The 19,164-nt window shown below is 37.3% G+C and overlaps 1 protein-coding gene across 1 annotated transcript in view; it reads right to left on the reverse strand.

The window, feature by feature from the left end:
- Positions 1-19,164, reverse strand: part of LOC149153571 (protein SEMI-ROLLED LEAF 2-like) — a 63,195-nt gene that overhangs the window by 22,066 nt on the left and 21,965 nt on the right. The window contains exons 8-14 of the mRNA XM_089445317.1: positions 16,255-16,302; positions 15,841-16,034; positions 15,538-15,734; positions 14,938-15,230; positions 14,409-14,558; positions 13,808-14,281; positions 13,510-13,656 (exon numbers count right to left, since the gene is read on the reverse strand). Coding sequence (XP_089301443.1) covers positions 13,510-13,656; positions 13,808-14,281; positions 14,409-14,558; positions 14,938-15,230; positions 15,538-15,734; positions 15,841-16,034; positions 16,255-16,302 — 1,503 coding nt within the window. The remainder of the gene's footprint in view (positions 1-13,509; positions 13,657-13,807; positions 14,282-14,408; positions 14,559-14,937; positions 15,231-15,537; positions 15,735-15,840; positions 16,035-16,254; positions 16,303-19,164) is intronic.

The raw sequence follows: 19,164 nt of genomic DNA on the forward strand, positions 1-19,164 counted from the left end.
TTTTCCAGCTTGTTAAATGTATGGTTATGGGAAAGGGCATTTAACTATATGGGAGAAATAAGGAGAAACTGAAAACCGGGGTGGGAAATGAGAAATTTCTACATATCTTTCAATTCCGTTTGAACCACCTATAATAAAATTTCATTTCTAACAATTCTAATATGACTCTCCAAAAATAGTAAGTCACATCTCAATTTGGAAGTGACTTTCCAAAAATAGAAAGTCATGTCTAATGATCAAGGATGATCTCAACATATGGAATCCTCTTTAAAATCAAATCAATCATGATTATAAAAGTCAATAACTAATATTTTTATCCTTACTAGTATTATTATTATTATTATTATTATACTATTATCTATAAAAAAGTCTAAAGTGATTCCCCTTTAATGGATTAATAAAAATGAATTCTCTCATGAAATAAGTAAATTAAATTGAGAATTTCTTACTTGGCAAATTGAACCTCTCCCTTGGAATAAAATAGTAACTCCACACTTAAGAGAATGTAACTCTCCCTCACTAATTCAATGTATGACAAAAGTGTAACTCCTCATTAAATGCACTTGTAACTCCCTCATTCAATTCGATTTGTAACTCTCACCAAATACTCTCTCTCTCCCTAATTCAAATTGTAACTCCTCAAGACAAGTGTACCTCTCTCTCTATTCTTGGGATGAGTTACACTTCTCAAGTAACTCCTTCCTCATGGAATTCAATTCTCCTATTATTGGCTCAAGGAATGAATTCATTTTGTAACTCTCATTTCTCATCTATTTAAGCAAGAGCAAGTGAGAGTTGAGAGTAACATGTTCATTGTGAAGAAGGAGAGCTAGAGTTGAGTGTGTGCAAGAGAAGTGTGAGAGAAAGTGAAGAGTAAGAGCAAGTGTGTAGAAAAAGATCTAACCAAAAGAAGGAGGCTATTTTCCTGCAAAGAGCAAGACAACTTCAGCTACAAGTTGATCAAACATTGGTGACTTTATTCATTATCATTCTCTCTCTCTGTACTATGTTGAACAATTGAAAAAATCTAATAGAAGAGGAATCATTTGGGTTTTCCCCTTCTGGGTTTGGGCCTAGTCATTGGACCTAACTCTCAGTGTCTCATATTTGTGCTTGGCTATCTTCATATGATGCTTAAGTTTATGTTCTATCTGCAATCGTTGTACTGAAAAGTTCTGAAGAAGAAATCCGCATTATAAGTAATTGTAACAGCGTAGTACATTCAATTTTCTGCAAAGTACATTCAGTTTTTTGCAAAGTACATTCAGTTCCATTCATTTTTCTGCAAAGTACATTCAATTTTTTGCAAGTACATTCCACTTTTTGCATAGAACTTTCAAGTTTGTGCAAAGAATTTTTAAATTTCTGCCTAGAACATTCAAGTTTCTGCAAAGAACTTTTAAATTTCTGCATAGAACTTTCAGATTTTAACAAAACTCACTCATGTTTAACGAAAAGGCATTCCATCCCCACTTCCTAGACAATGGTTGAGTGCTGCTATATGTGTATAGATTGTGTAATGCCCCCCTACAGACATAATTAAGCAGATAACATTTTTCCTCAACATGTAACATTATAATATATTTTTAAGGAAACTAGTAATGTTGGAAAACGAGGGTTGTTCTAATGTAGGTTCAAATCACGGCCCATTTTCATAGTATGGCCATCCATGATGTGGGCCCCAAAAGACAACTTCCTCCTCGATACGATAATCACTTGCACCAACATGTGCGCTCCCAGTCAAGCATATGGGTAAATAACTTATAATATATTTCAAGGAAACTGGTAATGTTGGTAAACGAGGGTTGTTGTAATGTAGGCTCAATTCACAGCCCCTATTCATAGTATGGTGATCCATGATGTGGGCCCCAAAAGACAAGTCCCTCAATATGATGATCTCTTGCTTCAACAATCGGTAAATAATTCATGGCTTGGGAAAGGGAACAACTTCTATGGTAAGTGTGGCTCACCGCCCCATTCACACACTAAGCTTTTTCAAATTTCATAAAAGACCCTCCCCTTTAATATACATTAACATGATATTTCATAACTATATGTGCCCTTTTTTGCCATAGTAATTGACTTGTCATTTTGAATGTCGCCTTCATAACTTAAGTTTAATTCTTTATATGAGACATAATCCACTTTACCATACGGTTAAGTTATGAAGGGGGTAGCCCCTTTTGTTTAGTATTTTTTTATTTTCACTCCATTACTTAGATTCATGTATTAATTAAAGTATAAATGAAGGGGGTAATCTCTTCAACACAATTTCACATAAGCCAAAGTCACAATGAATGAAGACTAAGGCAAACCATTTAAAAACATAATCATCTACCAATAATATCAAGACATAATTAAGCAGATAACATTTTTCCTCAACATGTAACATTATAATATATTTTAAGGAAACTGGTAATGTTGGAAAACGAGGTTTGTTCTAATGTAGGCTCAACTCACGGCCCCTTTTCGTAGTATGGTCATCCATGATGTGGGCCCCAAAAGACAAGTTCCTCCTCTATATGATAATCACTTACACCAACATGTGCACTCCCAATCAAGCATATGGGTAAATAACATTATAATATATGTCAAGGAAATTGGTAATGTTGGTAAACAAGGGTTGTTGCAATGTAGGCTCATCTCACAGCCCCTATTCATAATGTGGTCATCCATGATGTGGGCCCCAAAAGACAAGTCCCTCAATATGATGATCTCTTGCTTCAACATGCGCACTCCCGATCAAGCATATCGGTAAATAATGCATGGCTTGAGAAAGGGAACAACTTCTATGGTAAGTGTGGCTCACCGCCCCATTCACACACTAAGCTTTTTCAAATTTTCATAAAAGACCCTCCCCTTTAATATAATATTAACATGATCTTTCATAATTATATGTGCCCTTTGTTGCCATAGTAATCGACTTGTCATTTTGAAATGTCGCCTTCATGACTTAAGTTTGAAACTTTATATGAGACATCATCCACTTTACCATATGGTTAAGTTATGAAGGGGGTAGCCCCTTTTGTTTAAAAAAAAAGAATATTTTCACTCCATTACATAGATGCATGTATTAATTAAAGTACAAATGAAGGGGGTGATCTCTTCAGCACAATTTCACATAAGCCAAAGTCATAATGAATGAAGACTAAGGCCAACCATTAAAAAGCATAATCATCTACCAATAATATCAAGGAGTGTTGAGTATGTTGTCATTGATGGAATATCTTGGACATGCTACTTCAATCAGTGCCTCCCAGATGGTGTCATTCCTGATACCTTAAGTCCTTAAAGGAGGTCCCACTTGACTAGGGCCAAAGACTAAACTACTAGATGAAGTGAGGGAGTAGGAATACAGTGCAAATTGTTCAATCATCCAGTTTTCCCTTGATCCATATTAGTATGCCCATAACATTAAGTGAATGCACATGATTACAAAAATAATTAAACTACATGTCGATAAATGACTCAACTTCCTTCAAGAAGGAATGTGGATGGGACAAAAATCTAACTAAAGAAAGAAGTGGAGGATATTGGCATTATGTTATGTGTTGATCATATAAATTTGTTGGTTGGCTGCTTGTCCAGACTCCAAAGAGAAGGAAATTTTGCTCCTATGGGTTACCCACTTTTTGGTGGTTAACAATCCCAACCTTTCAAAGGCTAGGATCATATGATACCAACTTGCAAAACTCTAAAACATGTGATGAAAACCACATGTGCAATCCTTGTGCAATATTTTGGGTAACAATGTCTATACCAATGTTTTAAAAAATGGCCGAATCGAATTCGAAACAGCCGAGTTGATCCGAGTCGTTGGGATTTTCTGTGACCCGGCAGAAAAAATGGAACGGGAGGCCGAGTCATGACTGACTCGGCCGAGTCAGTCATGACTTGGTCAACCCGGCCGGTTCCACAATAACTCGGCTGAGTCAATGAATGCAGCCTGTAACCCCAAAAAAATGCGATTTTTCATATTTTTTTTTTATTTTTAACTATTGGCCAAGTGTTGGGGACTCCAAGGTGCTTTATAAATTAGTTAAATGCTATTTGGGGTCCATTCCCCTATCCCAAACCCTATTTAACCCACTCAAATGCTCTCATTCTCTCACAGCCATCTCATGCATTTGAGTGAGAACTTCAGCGAGACTTAGTGAGCAGTTCTTGAGTTTGTTTTTGGAGCAGCAATGACGAGTCTTGGGCAAGCATTGTAGCTGGAGTGAGGAGCTTCTTGGGTAGCCATTTGGAGCAGCATTGAGGAGTTGATTCTTGGAGCAAGCTTGAGGAGGCAGTTTGTGCCTGGAGGTATTTTTTTTCACTTCTAAAATCTGTTTTTGCTTATTAAATTTTAGGTGCATATCTAGAAAGCCTAGAGAGTGTTTTTGTGAAAGAAATGAACATTGAATCATTTTTTTTTCCAGATTGTGTGCTTTCATTTCCTAGTCAAAAAATGGCACCTACAGCGAGAGATCCTGCTTGGGCATATGCTGAAATGGTTGATAGTGAAATGCATTGCGAATTTTGCCACAGGAAAATTAAGGAAGGTCCTGGAGGCATTAACAGGCTGAAACAACACTTGGCGGGGATTAGAGGCCAAATTACTCCATGTACCTCACCAGAAATTGGGGAGATTAGGAAGCAATTGTTAGACAGCTTTGAGAAGTTTAAAGAAGATAAGACTAGGCAAGAGGGAGATACAAAAAATGATGGCTACCAACCCCCATTATGATTTTAAGGGTTCTTCCTCTATCCCTTATACTGATGCATCCAACCCTTTCTGATATGTTCCTCCCTCTTTTGGTTCTGTTCAAGATAAAGGAAAGGGTGGAATGAAAAAGGGTGATATGACTATCAAAAGTTATTTCACTCCCTTCTCTCCATCAGATGCACATGGTCCTCAAGCTAGTAAAAGTCAAATGCAACCCACTGTAGATGACCATTGGAAGAAAGAATTGAGGGAGACTACTTGTGAGTACATAGTTAGATGGTGGTATGATGTTGATATCCCCTTCAATGCTTCCTGTTCACCATATTATGAGCCTATGTTTGATGCCATACATGCTACTGGAAAAGGCTTCAAAGGCCTTACTATGCATGAGCTAGGGGGTGTCGTTTGCAGAAAAAAAAAAAATTTTGACTCCATTAATGAGTATTTGAAAGATTTCAAGGACTCATGGGCAAGAACAGAATGTACCATCATGTCAAATGGATGAACTGATCAAATAAACCGTACCATCATAAACTTTCTTGTCTTCTGCCCACGGGGAACCATGTTTTTAAAATCAGTTGATGCATCTGATAAGGTAAAATATGGGCATTTGTTTTTTCAGCTATTCGATCAGGTTGTTGAGGAGGTGGGGGTGGCTAATGTTGTTCAAGTCATCACAGATAATGCCTCTAACTATGTTCTTGCTGGTAAACTATTAGAGGACCATCTTTTGGACCCCATGTGCTGCACATTGCATAGACCTCATGCTTGAGGATATTGGAAAAATAGATTGGGTCAAAAACACTGTAGATCATGCCAAAAGCATAACAAAATTTATCTACAATCATTCATTGATTTTGAGCCTCATGAGGAAACACACTGGGGGCAAGGATATTATTAGGCTTGCCATCACTAGATTTGCTACTCATTTTTTGACATTTCAATCTATGCTTTCCCAAAATAGAAACTTGAAAAAGATGTTTTCCAGTGATGAACGGAATCAAAGCAACTGGTCTAACAAACCAGAAGGCAAAGAATTGAAAAAGAAATTTAATTGGAGAAAGGCAGCAGAGATTGTGAAGCTTGCTGAGCCACTGGTTAAGGTGTTGTGGTTGGTGGATGGGGAAAGGTTGGCTATGGGCTTCATTTATGAGGCTATGGATCAAGCAAAGGAGCAAATAAAGAGGGCATACAAGGATAGAGTGGCTAAGTATGGGCCCATTTGGGCAATCACTAATGAAAGATGGAACAACCAACTCCATCGCCCTATACATGCAGCTGCGTATTTTTTGAACCCACGGTATCATTATAAAGCTAAGGAGTCAGGAGCTTTGAGGGGTGAGGTCAGAGATGGACTGATTGACTGCATTGATCGCATGATCCCATTGGAGTCTGATCAACTGGAGATACACCGACAAGTCACGACCTTCAGCAATGCCTCGAGTACCTTGGGAAGAACCTAGCAAAGATTGCAAGAGAAGCAGATGAGCCAGGGAAACAAAAATTTCAATTTTCAAATTCTTAATAGTTTTTTTTTTTTTTTTGTTAAATCGTTTATAATTTGAAAGTTGGATATAATTTGTAATTTTGTTGAGCTAACTCATTACACTCCTATGTTTTTTGCAGCACAATGGTGGGAAGCTTTTGGTGGCCATTGTCCTGAATTGCAGAAGTTTGCAATTCGTATTTTAAGTCAAACTTGCAGTGCTACTGGGTGTGAGCGCAATTGGTCTGTCTTTGAGAGGATTCACACAAAGAGGAGAAACTGTTTGGATCAAAAACGGTTAAATGATATAGTCTATGTCCAATACAACCTCCGGCTCAGACAAAACCAATTGTTGAACAAAAGACCTGATTCAGATCCCATTGTGTTGGAAGACATTGATCCAACATCAGATCGGGTAGTGGCGAGTCATCCAGCAGAGTTTGATCCTGATGAGGATCTTGATTTAGATTTAGATGTCGAGGCATCAATTGAACATGATGTTCAATTGAATGCAGATCCCGATCCAGCCTCAGTCTCATAGCCAGCAAGGACTCCAGTTGCAGGCGCTTCCTCTGCTCAGCCACGACAGAAGCGTAGTCGCATATCTTCTCTATCTCAACTTGCATCTGCTACAGTTGCACAGCGTGCTAATGGTACCACTTCTACAGTTGCAGATGGAGATGATGATGAGGAGGAGGAGCCATGGGGCCCCCTGTCTGACTCTAATGGTGATCCAGAGATTGATTGACATGATCTTGGCTCCTCTGGCAGTAGCTACTAGCCAGTAGTACTGGAGTCTGGTCACAGTTTACTTTTGTTGTAAAGGCCATTTCTAGCCTCCTTGGTTATGTGTTTTTTGTTTTGAATCTTCGATCATGTATCAGTATGACTATGTATTGCCATTGGACAGTGCACTGGGTGCCATTTTGATATAATGGATATATTCATGAGCCTACTTTGATCATATGTTGTCTTCCATTTATATTATAATGTTGTGTGTTTGGATTCTAGAAACATGAAGGAAAATCTTTAAAATTATGTTCAAAATCTTTAAAATTATGTGTTTTGATAAAAAAAAAAATATTTAATGTATTTTTTACAACGAATGAGTCATTGAAATCGAGCCGGCCGCGTCGATACTGAGTCGGAGTCGGAGTCAGAGTTGATCCTCGGCCGAGTCGGAGTCGGAGTCAGAGTTTTAAAACATTGGTCTATACCAAAAAATCATACCTAGGCTGACTTGATCTCTTCTAGGCCGACTTGGTGTGGAGGATACATAAATCATATTTGACACAATACTAAACCTTTGTGCATGATTCAAAAACCCAAGAAGGGTCTCTTTGAATATACAATGACTCTATAAACTCAATATTAATCCTAGGAGTCCACAATGGGGACTTTGACTAATATAATGATGACCCAAGCATGAAACCCATGCTTTAATAAGTCATTGTTACAATAATAAAAATTATTTTCTTTATTCTTTTGACAAGTACATTTCATGATGACTCAAATACATTAAATGAATACCGAACCTAGTTACATTTTTCAACACTTCCTCTTAACTAGGGAGGTATTCATAATATACATATACAATGGAAGATCTCAAAATATATGAACAATGAAGAACTTTAGGCACTACAATGCCATGGACTAGATTCCTGACCAAGGCAATCTATCCATTGGTCTCTCATCAATTTAGGCACCGCAATGTCATGGACTAGATTCCTAATAAGGGAAATCTATCCACTGGTCTCTCAACAATTTAGGCACTGCAATGCCATGGACTAGATTCTTGACCAAGGAAATCTATCCAGGTGGGACTAAGATGGACTTAAGCTGTCAGCCTCTCTAGGTACCATCAGGCTTACTTGCTAACCATTAACCCAAAAATCTAGGTGTGTGTCAGAGCTTAATGACCAACGCCACCTTTCCAACTTCAGGACCTAGACATCAACAAATGTCCTCCCAGGCAATGCTTCACTCACAAAGCCTCAACAAATCTCTTCCACATTCTTATCATCAATATAATCAGCAATATCTACCAAACCAAGCAAATTCCTTAGATATTTAAACTTCTTATTAGGAAGAGCCTTTGTTAGTATGTCTGCTACCTATTCATCTGTCGAGACATACTCCAATTTCACGATCCCATCATGTACCAAGTTCCTAATAAAATGGAACTTATTGTTGATATGTTTCGTCCTAGCATGAAACACGAGATCTCCAAACATCTTGATACAACTTTGATTGTCACAATTAATCACAGTAGGACCCAGAGACTTCTTGAACAAATCTGTCAGAAGCTTCCTTAACCAAACAACCTCCTTTCCTACTTCACATGCAACCACATATTCTGCCTCAGCACTACTTAAAGCAACGGGATCTTGCTTCCTACTCATCCATGAGATCATAGCAACTCCCAGACTAAAACATCCTCCGATAGTGCTCCTTCCATCGGTCTCACTGCCACCCCAATTAGAGTCTGTGAAGCCAATTATCTTGACTTCCTTACTATCATACTTTAGGCAGTGATGTATAGTGCCACGAAGATACCTCAATATATGTTTGGAAGCTATCCAATGATCATGATGAGGCTCCAACTGAAACTGACTAAGAATGTTTACTACAAAACATATATCTAGCCTAGTATTTACCAGATACATTAGGGAACCCACCAACTGTCAATAGGAGGTAGGATCCACGAGACTAGAATCAGAGCCCCTTAACTTCTTGAGATTGGTGATCATAGGAGTAGTCATCGGCTTGGAATCCATCATCCTAAATTTTTGCAATAACTTGATGATGTACTTTCCTTGCCCCAAATATATCTCCCCGGATCTCTGCCATACTTCTAGAACCAGGTAATAGTGAATTAGTCCTAGATCCTTCATTTCAAATTCAGCTGCCAACATATAGTGGAATAATGACGAGCTCATTATTCACGACCTTGATGTAGAGATTCGGATCAACAAAAATCTTCACGAACACAATTCTAAGTAGATATGCATCCATCCTTGCATACCATGTCCTAGGTGCTTGCTTCAAACCATATAGGGCCTTCTTAAGTTTGCAAACATGAGAGTCCCTGCTATTAACTTCAAATCCTTCGAGTTCTTTGATATACACTTCCTCATCAATGGTCCCATTCAAAAATGTGGTCTTCACATCCATTTGATGGATATGCCAACCCATTGTGGCAGCCAGTGAAACCAGAGATCTAATGGTAGTGTACCTCATTGTGGGTGCAAAGGTTTCTTCATAATCAATGCCTTCCTTTTGAGAGAAACCCCTTGCAATGATTCTTGCTTTGTACTTGTCCATACTTCCATCAACAGTGTGTTTGATCTTATAGATCCACTTGGATGTGACAACCGATTTGTCACTAGATCTAGGAACAATTTCCCAAACCCCATTCTGCATGATGGATTGATATTCTTCCTACATTGCTTTCTTCCAAACCTCTTGATACGTAGCTTCCTTGAATGTAGATGGTTCGGCTTCAATCAACTTCGTCATATATGCAACATAACCAGAATATCTCTTCGGTCTCTTACTTTCCCTGAAGGTTCCTTTCGCAACTTCATGTCCTTCATCATCTTCTAATGTGGCTTTTAACCAATTTGATATTTTCCTTGTGGTTGGAGTGACCACCGATTGAATAGGCTCACTTGATCCTTCTTCTTCTTGATTTGTAGTAGGGTTTTCATGATGAACTACTTCTTCTTCAAATATGGGAACTTCTTTGTCATCAAAATCAATAGGAATACTTCTTCAGGGGTAGTATTATCAAGACTCTTATGAGGACTTCTATTTTTTGAATGTATATGGTTGTCATTGTTGCTTCTCCCCATAAAAATTTTGGTAGGTCTTAATCAAGGAGCATAATTCGAATGCCTTCTTCAATCGACCTATTCTTTCTTTCAGCCAATCCATCTTGTTCGGGATTATAGGGAACAATGAGCTCCCTCTTAGTACCTGCTTCCTTCCAATACGCAATCAATTCCATAGAAGTGTATTCCCCACCATTGTCAAACCTTAGAGTTTTTATCTTTCTTTCGGTTAGGGCTTCCACTTCGGACCTAAACTCCTTGAACTTATCAAATACTTCATCTTTTGTTTTGAGAAGGTAGAGCCATGTCTTTCTAGAATGGTCATCAATGAATGTCACATAGTAGAGATGACCTCCAAGTGATTTGTCAGACATGGGTCCACACACATCAAAATGGATGAGGTCTAATATTTCTTTAGACCTAGTTTCACTATTCAGAAATGGTTTTCTTGTATGTTTTCCCAAAGAGCATCCCTTGCACACACCTTCATGATCTAACTTCATATTGGGGATACCATGAACCAATTGACTAAGAGTAGGGATGACCTTATAATGTAGATGACCATACCTCCTATGCCATAGTTCAATGGGACTGATTTCCATATGAACCAAAGCTTGAGGAGGTGGTGTAATGACTCTATAAAGGCTTCCTTCACGAATTCCAATAACCCTAGTTTTATGAATGCTAGAGTCTTTTCCCCAAACCAAAACTTTTCCATCAACAAAAGCAACTCTTTCCCCTTTATCTTATAAGTAAGAAATAGAAAGCAAATTCTTTTTCAAACCTGGAACATATAGAATGTTGTTGAGATGCAACTTCGATCCATTTTCCAGCTTCAACGATGTTGATCCCAGGCCTCTAACCGCAACGCTTTCGTTGTCACCCAATTCCACTACATGAGAAGATGGCTTCTTTGATAGTGTATGAAGTTGTTTACTTTTCCTGTCATGTGTCTTGATGTTCCACTATCAATGATCCATGCATTGTTGAAATTTGATGACAAAAAAAAGTTTTCTGCAATCCCAACCCGGTTTTATTTTCACCTTATCACTCCCATTCAGTTAAATGCCCTTTCCCATAAACATACATTCAACATATAGAATCCTGGAAATGAAATTTTCAGATTAAAGCACATGGGACTGTCAACACATGTTGAAAATAATTATGAACATAAACAGACTAGCAACAGACATAAAAATACACACAGATTTTTGGTCAACTTAGACCCAGGCAAAACCCCTTCAATCTTCTCTAAGGAAAACCTGTTAGAGAGCTCTTCAACATTTGCAGACAAAACAAAACAGCAAAATGCAACTTGTCTCTTCAGCCCAAAACTCCTTGAAAATCATGCCCAATTTGCCTCGATTTCCATGCCCACTTGAAGCTAAAAATATGTACTGTACGGATTTTTTTTTTTTAAATTCTCAAAATCTTCTCTCAAACAGCTTGCATCTCACAGCATTAAATGTTGTTCATACTGTACCTTTTGTTGTCTTCTATGCCTCAATTTCCATGCCCAACTTTTCTCAGAAATCACTCCTTCAACTTGCTACAACAAATTTCTCCTTCATAACTTTTCTCCAGCTCTCAGCCTCCTTTCTCCAATCTGCTCATGAAGAATGAATGCAATCTCTCTTTTCTTTTCCCCCTTTTTTTTCCCTAAATGACTTTTGGGCAACCCTAAGATCCAATGGCTCAGATTCATTAGATCAAGGGATGAGAATAAATGTGCATTTAATTCTCACTTTCTATTTTTTAACTCACCTATTAAATAAAGTACCCACATTGTACTTTATGTCTAAAGTCACTTTTCACTTTATAATTTAACATTGACTTTACCACTTATAAAGTCACACTTAGGAAAAGAATTATTTTGGACACCTTTCACTAGGTAGAGACTAACCCATGGGAAACCACTTGTCCAAGGTACATTAAAAATCAACATGCATTTTCATCATTAAGAGAACCTGTAAGAGAAGCCAAGAATCCTTGACTTTTGACCTTGTTGAATAAGTAATGGATGACCTTCTTGATCCAGCTTCCAGCAGTGTTGATACCCATTCTTATGTAGTTCATCAAAGAGGGAGAATCCATGCCAACAAAGTGATCTTCAACTTTTCCTGACCTTAGCTCTGATACCATGTTGGAAAATCAATGCAAATAGATTAGGGTTTGATTCTCCTTTATTGATAATTACCTGTGAGTTATGTTGGCTTCTTTTACTTCTTTAGTATCATATCTCTCATCAAGCAATTACCATATTATGTTTGTATGAAGATCACAAAACGAGAGACACAAGATGTATGCACTATGCCAGGGAAAAACCCCTTTCGAGGGGAAAGCCCAATCAAAATTATCTTCCTTTCAATATTATTATTTGAGACTCTTCACCCTAGACAAAGACCAAACCTTCCCTCCACACTAAGTCAACCTCCTAGATCTTTGACCTCTTTTCCAGCAACTTTGACTATGTAGCAGCTTTTGGCATCAGCGAAACTTGGAAGACTTCGATCTCCCAAACTAGGGCACGAAACAAAGAGAGAGAGGCACCAAAAGTTCAATTTTCTTCTTCTCCTTAGACTCCACCCAACTCGCACTTCCTTCAGCTTCTTTTGACCCACTTCACACTTCTCCAGCTTCCTTAGAGATATCGAACTAGCTTGAGATGAGATGCTCCAAATGAATTCGACTTGCTTCTATTTATAGGCTTCAAGGGAGGTCGAATTGGTGTCCTTAGGCTGACTTGATCTCTTCTAGGCCGACTTGGTGTGGAGGATACATAAATCATATTTGACTCAATACTAAACCTTTTTACATGATTCAAAAGCCCAAGAAGGGTCTCTTTGAATATACAATGACTCTATAAACTCAATATTAATCCTAGGAGTCCACAATGGGGACTTTGACTAATATAATGATGACCCAAGCATGAAACCCATGCTTTAATAAGTCATTGTTACAATAATAATAATAAAATCCTTATTCTTTTGACAAGTACATTTCATGATGACTCAAATACATTAAATGAAGACCGAACCTAGTTACATTTTTCAACAAACGAGAGATATACTTCTTGGATATCATATGGAGAGAGAAACCCTATAAAAAAGGGAAGGACATAAACCATAGATGCATTTTAAGTCACCAATACAACACTAAAGCATAAATTAAACTAGGTCATAAAGTGATTATTCTTATGCCTAAGTATATGATCTACATGACATAACAATTTCACCAACACTATGTAGGTTCAGTGAATGCATATTACATTATTTATTATATTTCCTGAGTTTTGACCACGAACATGCTTAAACTTCAAAGATGAGAGTGATAAAAGGCTAAGTACCCCAAAGCATTTTCTAATTTTCCATTCAAATGCAATCACATATGAAAATCTTCAATGAGGATGTCATTACTCAAGCTAAGTGAAGAAATAGTTCACTAAGCAGCAATTTAGACAAATGACTTCAAGAACAGCTTACCTTGACACGAGAGAACAGTAAAGCAAGGTTGTAAGTGTTGCCAATTGCCTCAAAATTTGCTGGTGTGTTCTCAGTAGATGCCTGAGCCCACAGTGAGGAAAGCAACAGTGCCATTTGATGTCCACTAAGCCTAAGGGAACCCATTTCCTGACATTTTCAGGAGATAACAATCATAAATTAAATTATTTAGGTTTTGAATTTCAAAGTTACATTGCTTTTGATATGAGCAAGTTGAACAAGGGCTAACATTTCAAATAGTAAACAATCTAAACATAGAGAATAGTTGAATTGCACATACTGCATTCTTGAGAATGTCACTGGAAAAATTTCCATCAGTTATAGAACATACTCCAGGAAGCTTCAAGCTATGGGTTTGGCTAGGAATTGGATGAACTGTACAATGCTTTACATCAATGTCTCTTCTTGGCACAGCTTCTTCTCGGTCTGTAAACCCGACCTTCTGTGTCTTCTGAATATCTTTCATATCTTTCCCTTGAAAATCCTCCTTGCCTTTAATTTCTTGGAAAAACCCTTTTTCTTTTCTTAGTTTTTCAAAGAAGGCAGATGCAGAAGACAACACTGAAGCATTTCTTGAAAATGTTCTCTTCAGGCCATGTGCTCTTGGTGAATCTGGTGAATGGGACCCTGGTCGAGCAGTCATAGAAGATGCCACAAGGACTACCGTAAAAGTCCGATGTGCTCTAACCCTTGTTTCAAGATCTGGATGCACCATAGCTTGCAATAGCTGATGAAACAAAGCCTCTGGAAAAGCCTATAACAAGATGGAATTTTGAACTTTCAGAAACCCTTCATCCCAAATGTTAAGAAAATCCATCAACTCAGAAGTCAAAAACATCTAACAGCACAGCACATATGACCAGAAAGAATCGAAGGCCTACCTTATTATGATATGAACGATTTGGTATGGATGATATAATATGTGCTATGAGATACACTGCTGCAATTGTTGTTCTAGCTACAATAGTGGTAGTAGAAAGATTCTCTAACGTGACAGCCATCATGTCCAGAATTGGACCAGCATCACCAACCTGAAAAATTCAAAAGGTCCTGTAAACAACTGATTGTAAAAGGATTTTTGGTAATGTAAATCCCTTTCTATATGATCTCTGAAAAAAACCAATCTTGTATATGCAAAAAATAACAATATTCCTCAAGTTTTGTATGGGCTGATAATTCATTGTTGCATTCAAATTCAACAATGAAGTATATATACAAGCTATAAGCCTTGCTTTAAATTATTTGGCGTGTCCTTTGTTTTCTTGAGGATCACATGTTAATTCCAAACATTGTCATTAACCATGGTTTGATTTACCACCTTTCTTTAGGCTTATGTTTGGCATGCTCTGGATTTCTCCAATTGCAGACAATTTTCAGAAAACAAGAGGAAAAAAATAAATCATTAGTTACCCGTTTTGCCAATTGCACCAAGCATTCTTCAATTGCAGCCTGAAAAGACTTGTTCCAGTTGTTTATATCATCACTCAGATTTGAAGCCTCCGAAGAACAATGCATGCTCTTGCGCAAATGCCTTGCCAGATCACTTATTGCACCAACTATTGCCACAGAAGGTGGTGATTTTGACTGTTGTGCCAGGATAGCGGTAATTTCGATAATGTTGATCTGCATTTGCGGTTGTGACACCACGGTCTTGTGATCAAGATGTTTAATCAACATGGATAATAGCAAATGAGTAGAATGACCTGCAAATCAAACAAAACAAAAATATGAATTTTCATATCCAAAAACTAAGCTTCATAATTAGAAATGATGTCTAATAATATCAAAACATATTCGAACTATCTGATAGTAACTATCTAAGCCATGCAAAATTCTGCTTGGAAGTTCAACTGGATAGTCTCTTAGAAAAGATAATGGTGTAACCACGCTAATATGACTATCAAGGCTATTTATAAGGATAGTTTGTGGAAATTGTAGCTGACAATCTGCAGCCCAAGAACTATAGTTTTTCCTAACATGGATTGTTTTGTATGGTGTGTTTGGCATTACCTGATCTCTCCATTAATTGTTGCATGTCATACAGAATGTAAAGAGCAAGTCCATGCTGAGGTGACCAATGTTTTCCAGCATCAAAAATGCGAAACATAGGTTCAAGAACACGACGTACAGTAGTGGCCTCCTTTGCAAGTTTTGCCATATTTTGGAGACAAATTTTAGACCAGACTTTGGGGTTCTCTCCTTCCTCCCTGTAAAATTATTCAATAAGTAGGGCACAAAAAGAACTGATAATGTTTAGAGAAAATAGTTTACAATTGAGGGCACACAACACAGGAAACATGATGATCTTCATACCTTGTGAGATTAATTTCACCTTTAAAGTTCCAGACCTCTTTCCAAGAAGGAACTCTTCTAATTGCTCCTGACATTGCTTCAATATGACCCTCACCTTTATGTACTTGTCCCCAGTGGTCATTGAAATTATCACTAATTTGATCATCTTTATCTACTGGAAGCAATTCATAATTGTCCAAGGTCACTGCAACAATCTGAAAAGAATACCAAATGAACAAGAGAAGATAACCAAAACTGCACTCAATGTTATCAACCATGAATTTGCAAGTGCATGTGAGATATTTTTACTTAACATGCATTAACAAAAAGAAAAAACAATGAAGAGAATTGACAAAATATTATATTAACCTAGAGCACAATATAGAAGTGTGAAGATAAATTTAAAATATAACTATCGAGCTTGTGGACTCTTACATCATCAAAATCCATTGAAATATGTGAATGTTCTCCCATGAACCACACCTGTGCATTAAGATGAGCCAATAAGCATTGTTAACCATTACAGAAGTAAAATGTGCTGCATAGAACTTCAACATTAGACATGACGTTGAATAATATTGTGTAAACCAAAGCATCAACTTTATCACACAAGTAAATAGAAGATCTCATAAGCCTGGTTCAATGTTTTCAAGCTCCAGTTAAAAAGATATTCAAAATTATGTCATGCTTTTGAAAGATCTAAGAATCAGATTATATTGGAACAGCCAGAAGAAACAGCAGAGAAACATTAATGCAATATCTTTATAGCTTGTTTTGCACGTTTTATTTGTACCTAGTGTTTGTTCTTTCTCATTTGGGTCTATGAATAATGTTGAGATTCTGTGATTAATCTTCGCCTGAGGGCAATGTCAACTTATTGCATTGATATGTTGTAGGATTTATTAAGCCTACACAAGGGTAACTAACCCATTTATTGTGATTTACTACTTTTTACTATTTTGGCTAAGGCCAGCCTAGCCACCTTCTTGGGGCTATATACAATACACTCCTCATTAATAAACCATCTCATTCAAGTGAATATTTTAATATTTTCCTAAGAGTACTCCTAAAATAGTTCACTTTCTTCATGGTTACTTGTTCTTGGCTATGGTTGATCTCTCTTAAGTGCAAAATGCTATGAGTAAATCTCTTGTGATCTAAATTAAGTGCTATTATAAATCTTCCATGTTTACTTGACTGGATTTTGGTTTGTTGAAAGTGCTCACCGTAGATCTATTATCTTCTTATGAATATCAACAACTATGCTATGGCATGCAACACGTCCACTCAATTAGATTGTTTATGGTAGTTAATGATGATAGCTCAAAAGATAGTTAACCCTTGACTTTCAATTTTTATTTGTAGTTTTGCAAAATGAAAATCAAGATACATGTACACCAGGAATTAGTACACTTAGGAACCAAAAAGTGATCATACATAAGCTCCCTACCTACATAAGCAAGGTAGCATATACACTTTGGTCCCAAACTGAAGACTATCTACATCTTACTCTAAAATGGGAATCCTTACTGAAAAGTAAATAGCTAAATCTGCTCTAAAACAACAAATTCTTCCAAATTGAATGCCATGGTGAATCCATGAAAAGTTTGTTGAAATTTGGTACCGGAGGACAGGTGGTTCCCTTAGGCTTTGATCTTTGGCCTAGGGAAAAGTGTCCAAAAGAATTTAATTTTTCTCCTAAAGTGACTTTATAATTTTATAAAGTTAAATCTAATTTAAAAGTGACTTTAAGTGATAAAGTTACTAAGTCTAATTTTAAAGTGACTTTTATAAAGTCAATGAAAAATTAGAAAGGAAAAGTGACTTTGGAAATAAATGACTAAGTGAGTCTTTATTAAAGTGGGGTGAATTAAAAAATAGAAAGTGAGATTTAAATGAGCATTTAATCTCAGCCATTGATCTAAATCTATTTCAGCCATTGGATTTAGAGATCACCCAAAAGTCACTTGGATCACCCAAAAGTCACTTGGAGTTATATTAAAGGAGGAAAAGGAGGAAAAGGTCATTCATTCTTTCATGAGCAGATTGGGAGAAGGAGAGCAAGAGAGATTTCTGAGCAGGGAGGAGAAGGAGACAGCAGCTTGGCACACATTCCAAGGCAGCAGTTGAGCAGATTTGTACAGCTGATTCAGCACATAGTGAAAGGCAGATTTTTGCACAAAAATCGAGGAGCAGTTTGCTGATTTTTCTGCACACAAAACGGAGGCCGTACAGCATTTATTGCTGTCCTGTTTGCTGTAATTTCCAGATTGCTGTGAGGCACGAGAAAGGAGATAAGTTGTAAATTTGTTTGCTGATTTTTTGTTGAATAATTCTCACTGTAAAAAGGCAATTTTTAGAAATAAAGAAGAGCTCTCAAACTGGTTTTCCCCAAGAGTTGTAGGGAGTTTTTCCAGGGTCAAGTTGACCAAAAATATCAGTGTTTTAATGTGTTTTAATGGCTGTTTTTTATTGCTGATTTTTAATTCTGCAATTTCCAGCATTCTGAAAAATTTCCAGAATTTGTGTTTTCAGCAATATTTATTTTTTTCAGTCTGTTAAATGTATGGTTATAGGAATGGGCATTTAACTACATGGGAGAAATAAGGAGAAACTGAAAACCGGGGTGGGAAAACAGAGATTTTTACAAAGTTGTTCAACATCACTTCTATAAGAAGGAAAACAAATTGCATCCCATGTGGCCCTACCAGCCTGTTGAATCATCTGCTTGTCCCCAAACAGAACACCTTTCCAGTGCAGAGGGTCTACAAAGAGACATTATACACAACAGCCATTCAAAATCCAAAATGATATTAGCAACTTTACAATTACAGAAAACGTGCTTAACCATTTCTAGTCTGTGACAAACTGCACAATAGTTACTAGTTAGCTCAATGCAATAAGTGAAGATAAGGTAATTTTATTAATGTCGAACAAACGACCACAAATAGATCAATGTGACCGCTAAGTACAAAAGCATCAATACACTGTGGTAGCAGAAGGGGCACTCCATATAAAACCAAAGACATCTACTCTAAGATCTAATCTCTATGAATGTGGAAATAATGTTGGGAAAAATTGGAGTGATAAGTGGACAGCAAAGGGCCAAAGGCCAAATGCCCTAGAGGGATGCCACAAAAGAGGGTACAAGAGAGAGGGAAAAAGGGAATTAGTCCCAGTGCTCCCTAACCTTGTTGCCTTAAGAGGAGGAAAGGTTGCTCTTCTCCATGGCATCAACCTATGCATGTGTCTCTCCTAGCATTCAAGGCCAAAGAGAGAAAACTCACAATAGAATATTGTCCAAAAGAATTGCAAGAAGCATTGGTCTGTGTTCTGTCTCATCAT

The sequence above is a fragment of the Pinus tabuliformis genome, chromosome 9 (assembly GCF_031772625.1).
Source record: "Pinus tabuliformis cultivar Carrire ecotype Pingquan chromosome 9, CPIR1, whole genome shotgun sequence".
Lineage (NCBI taxonomy): Eukaryota > Viridiplantae > Streptophyta > Pinopsida > Pinales > Pinaceae > Pinus > Pinus tabuliformis.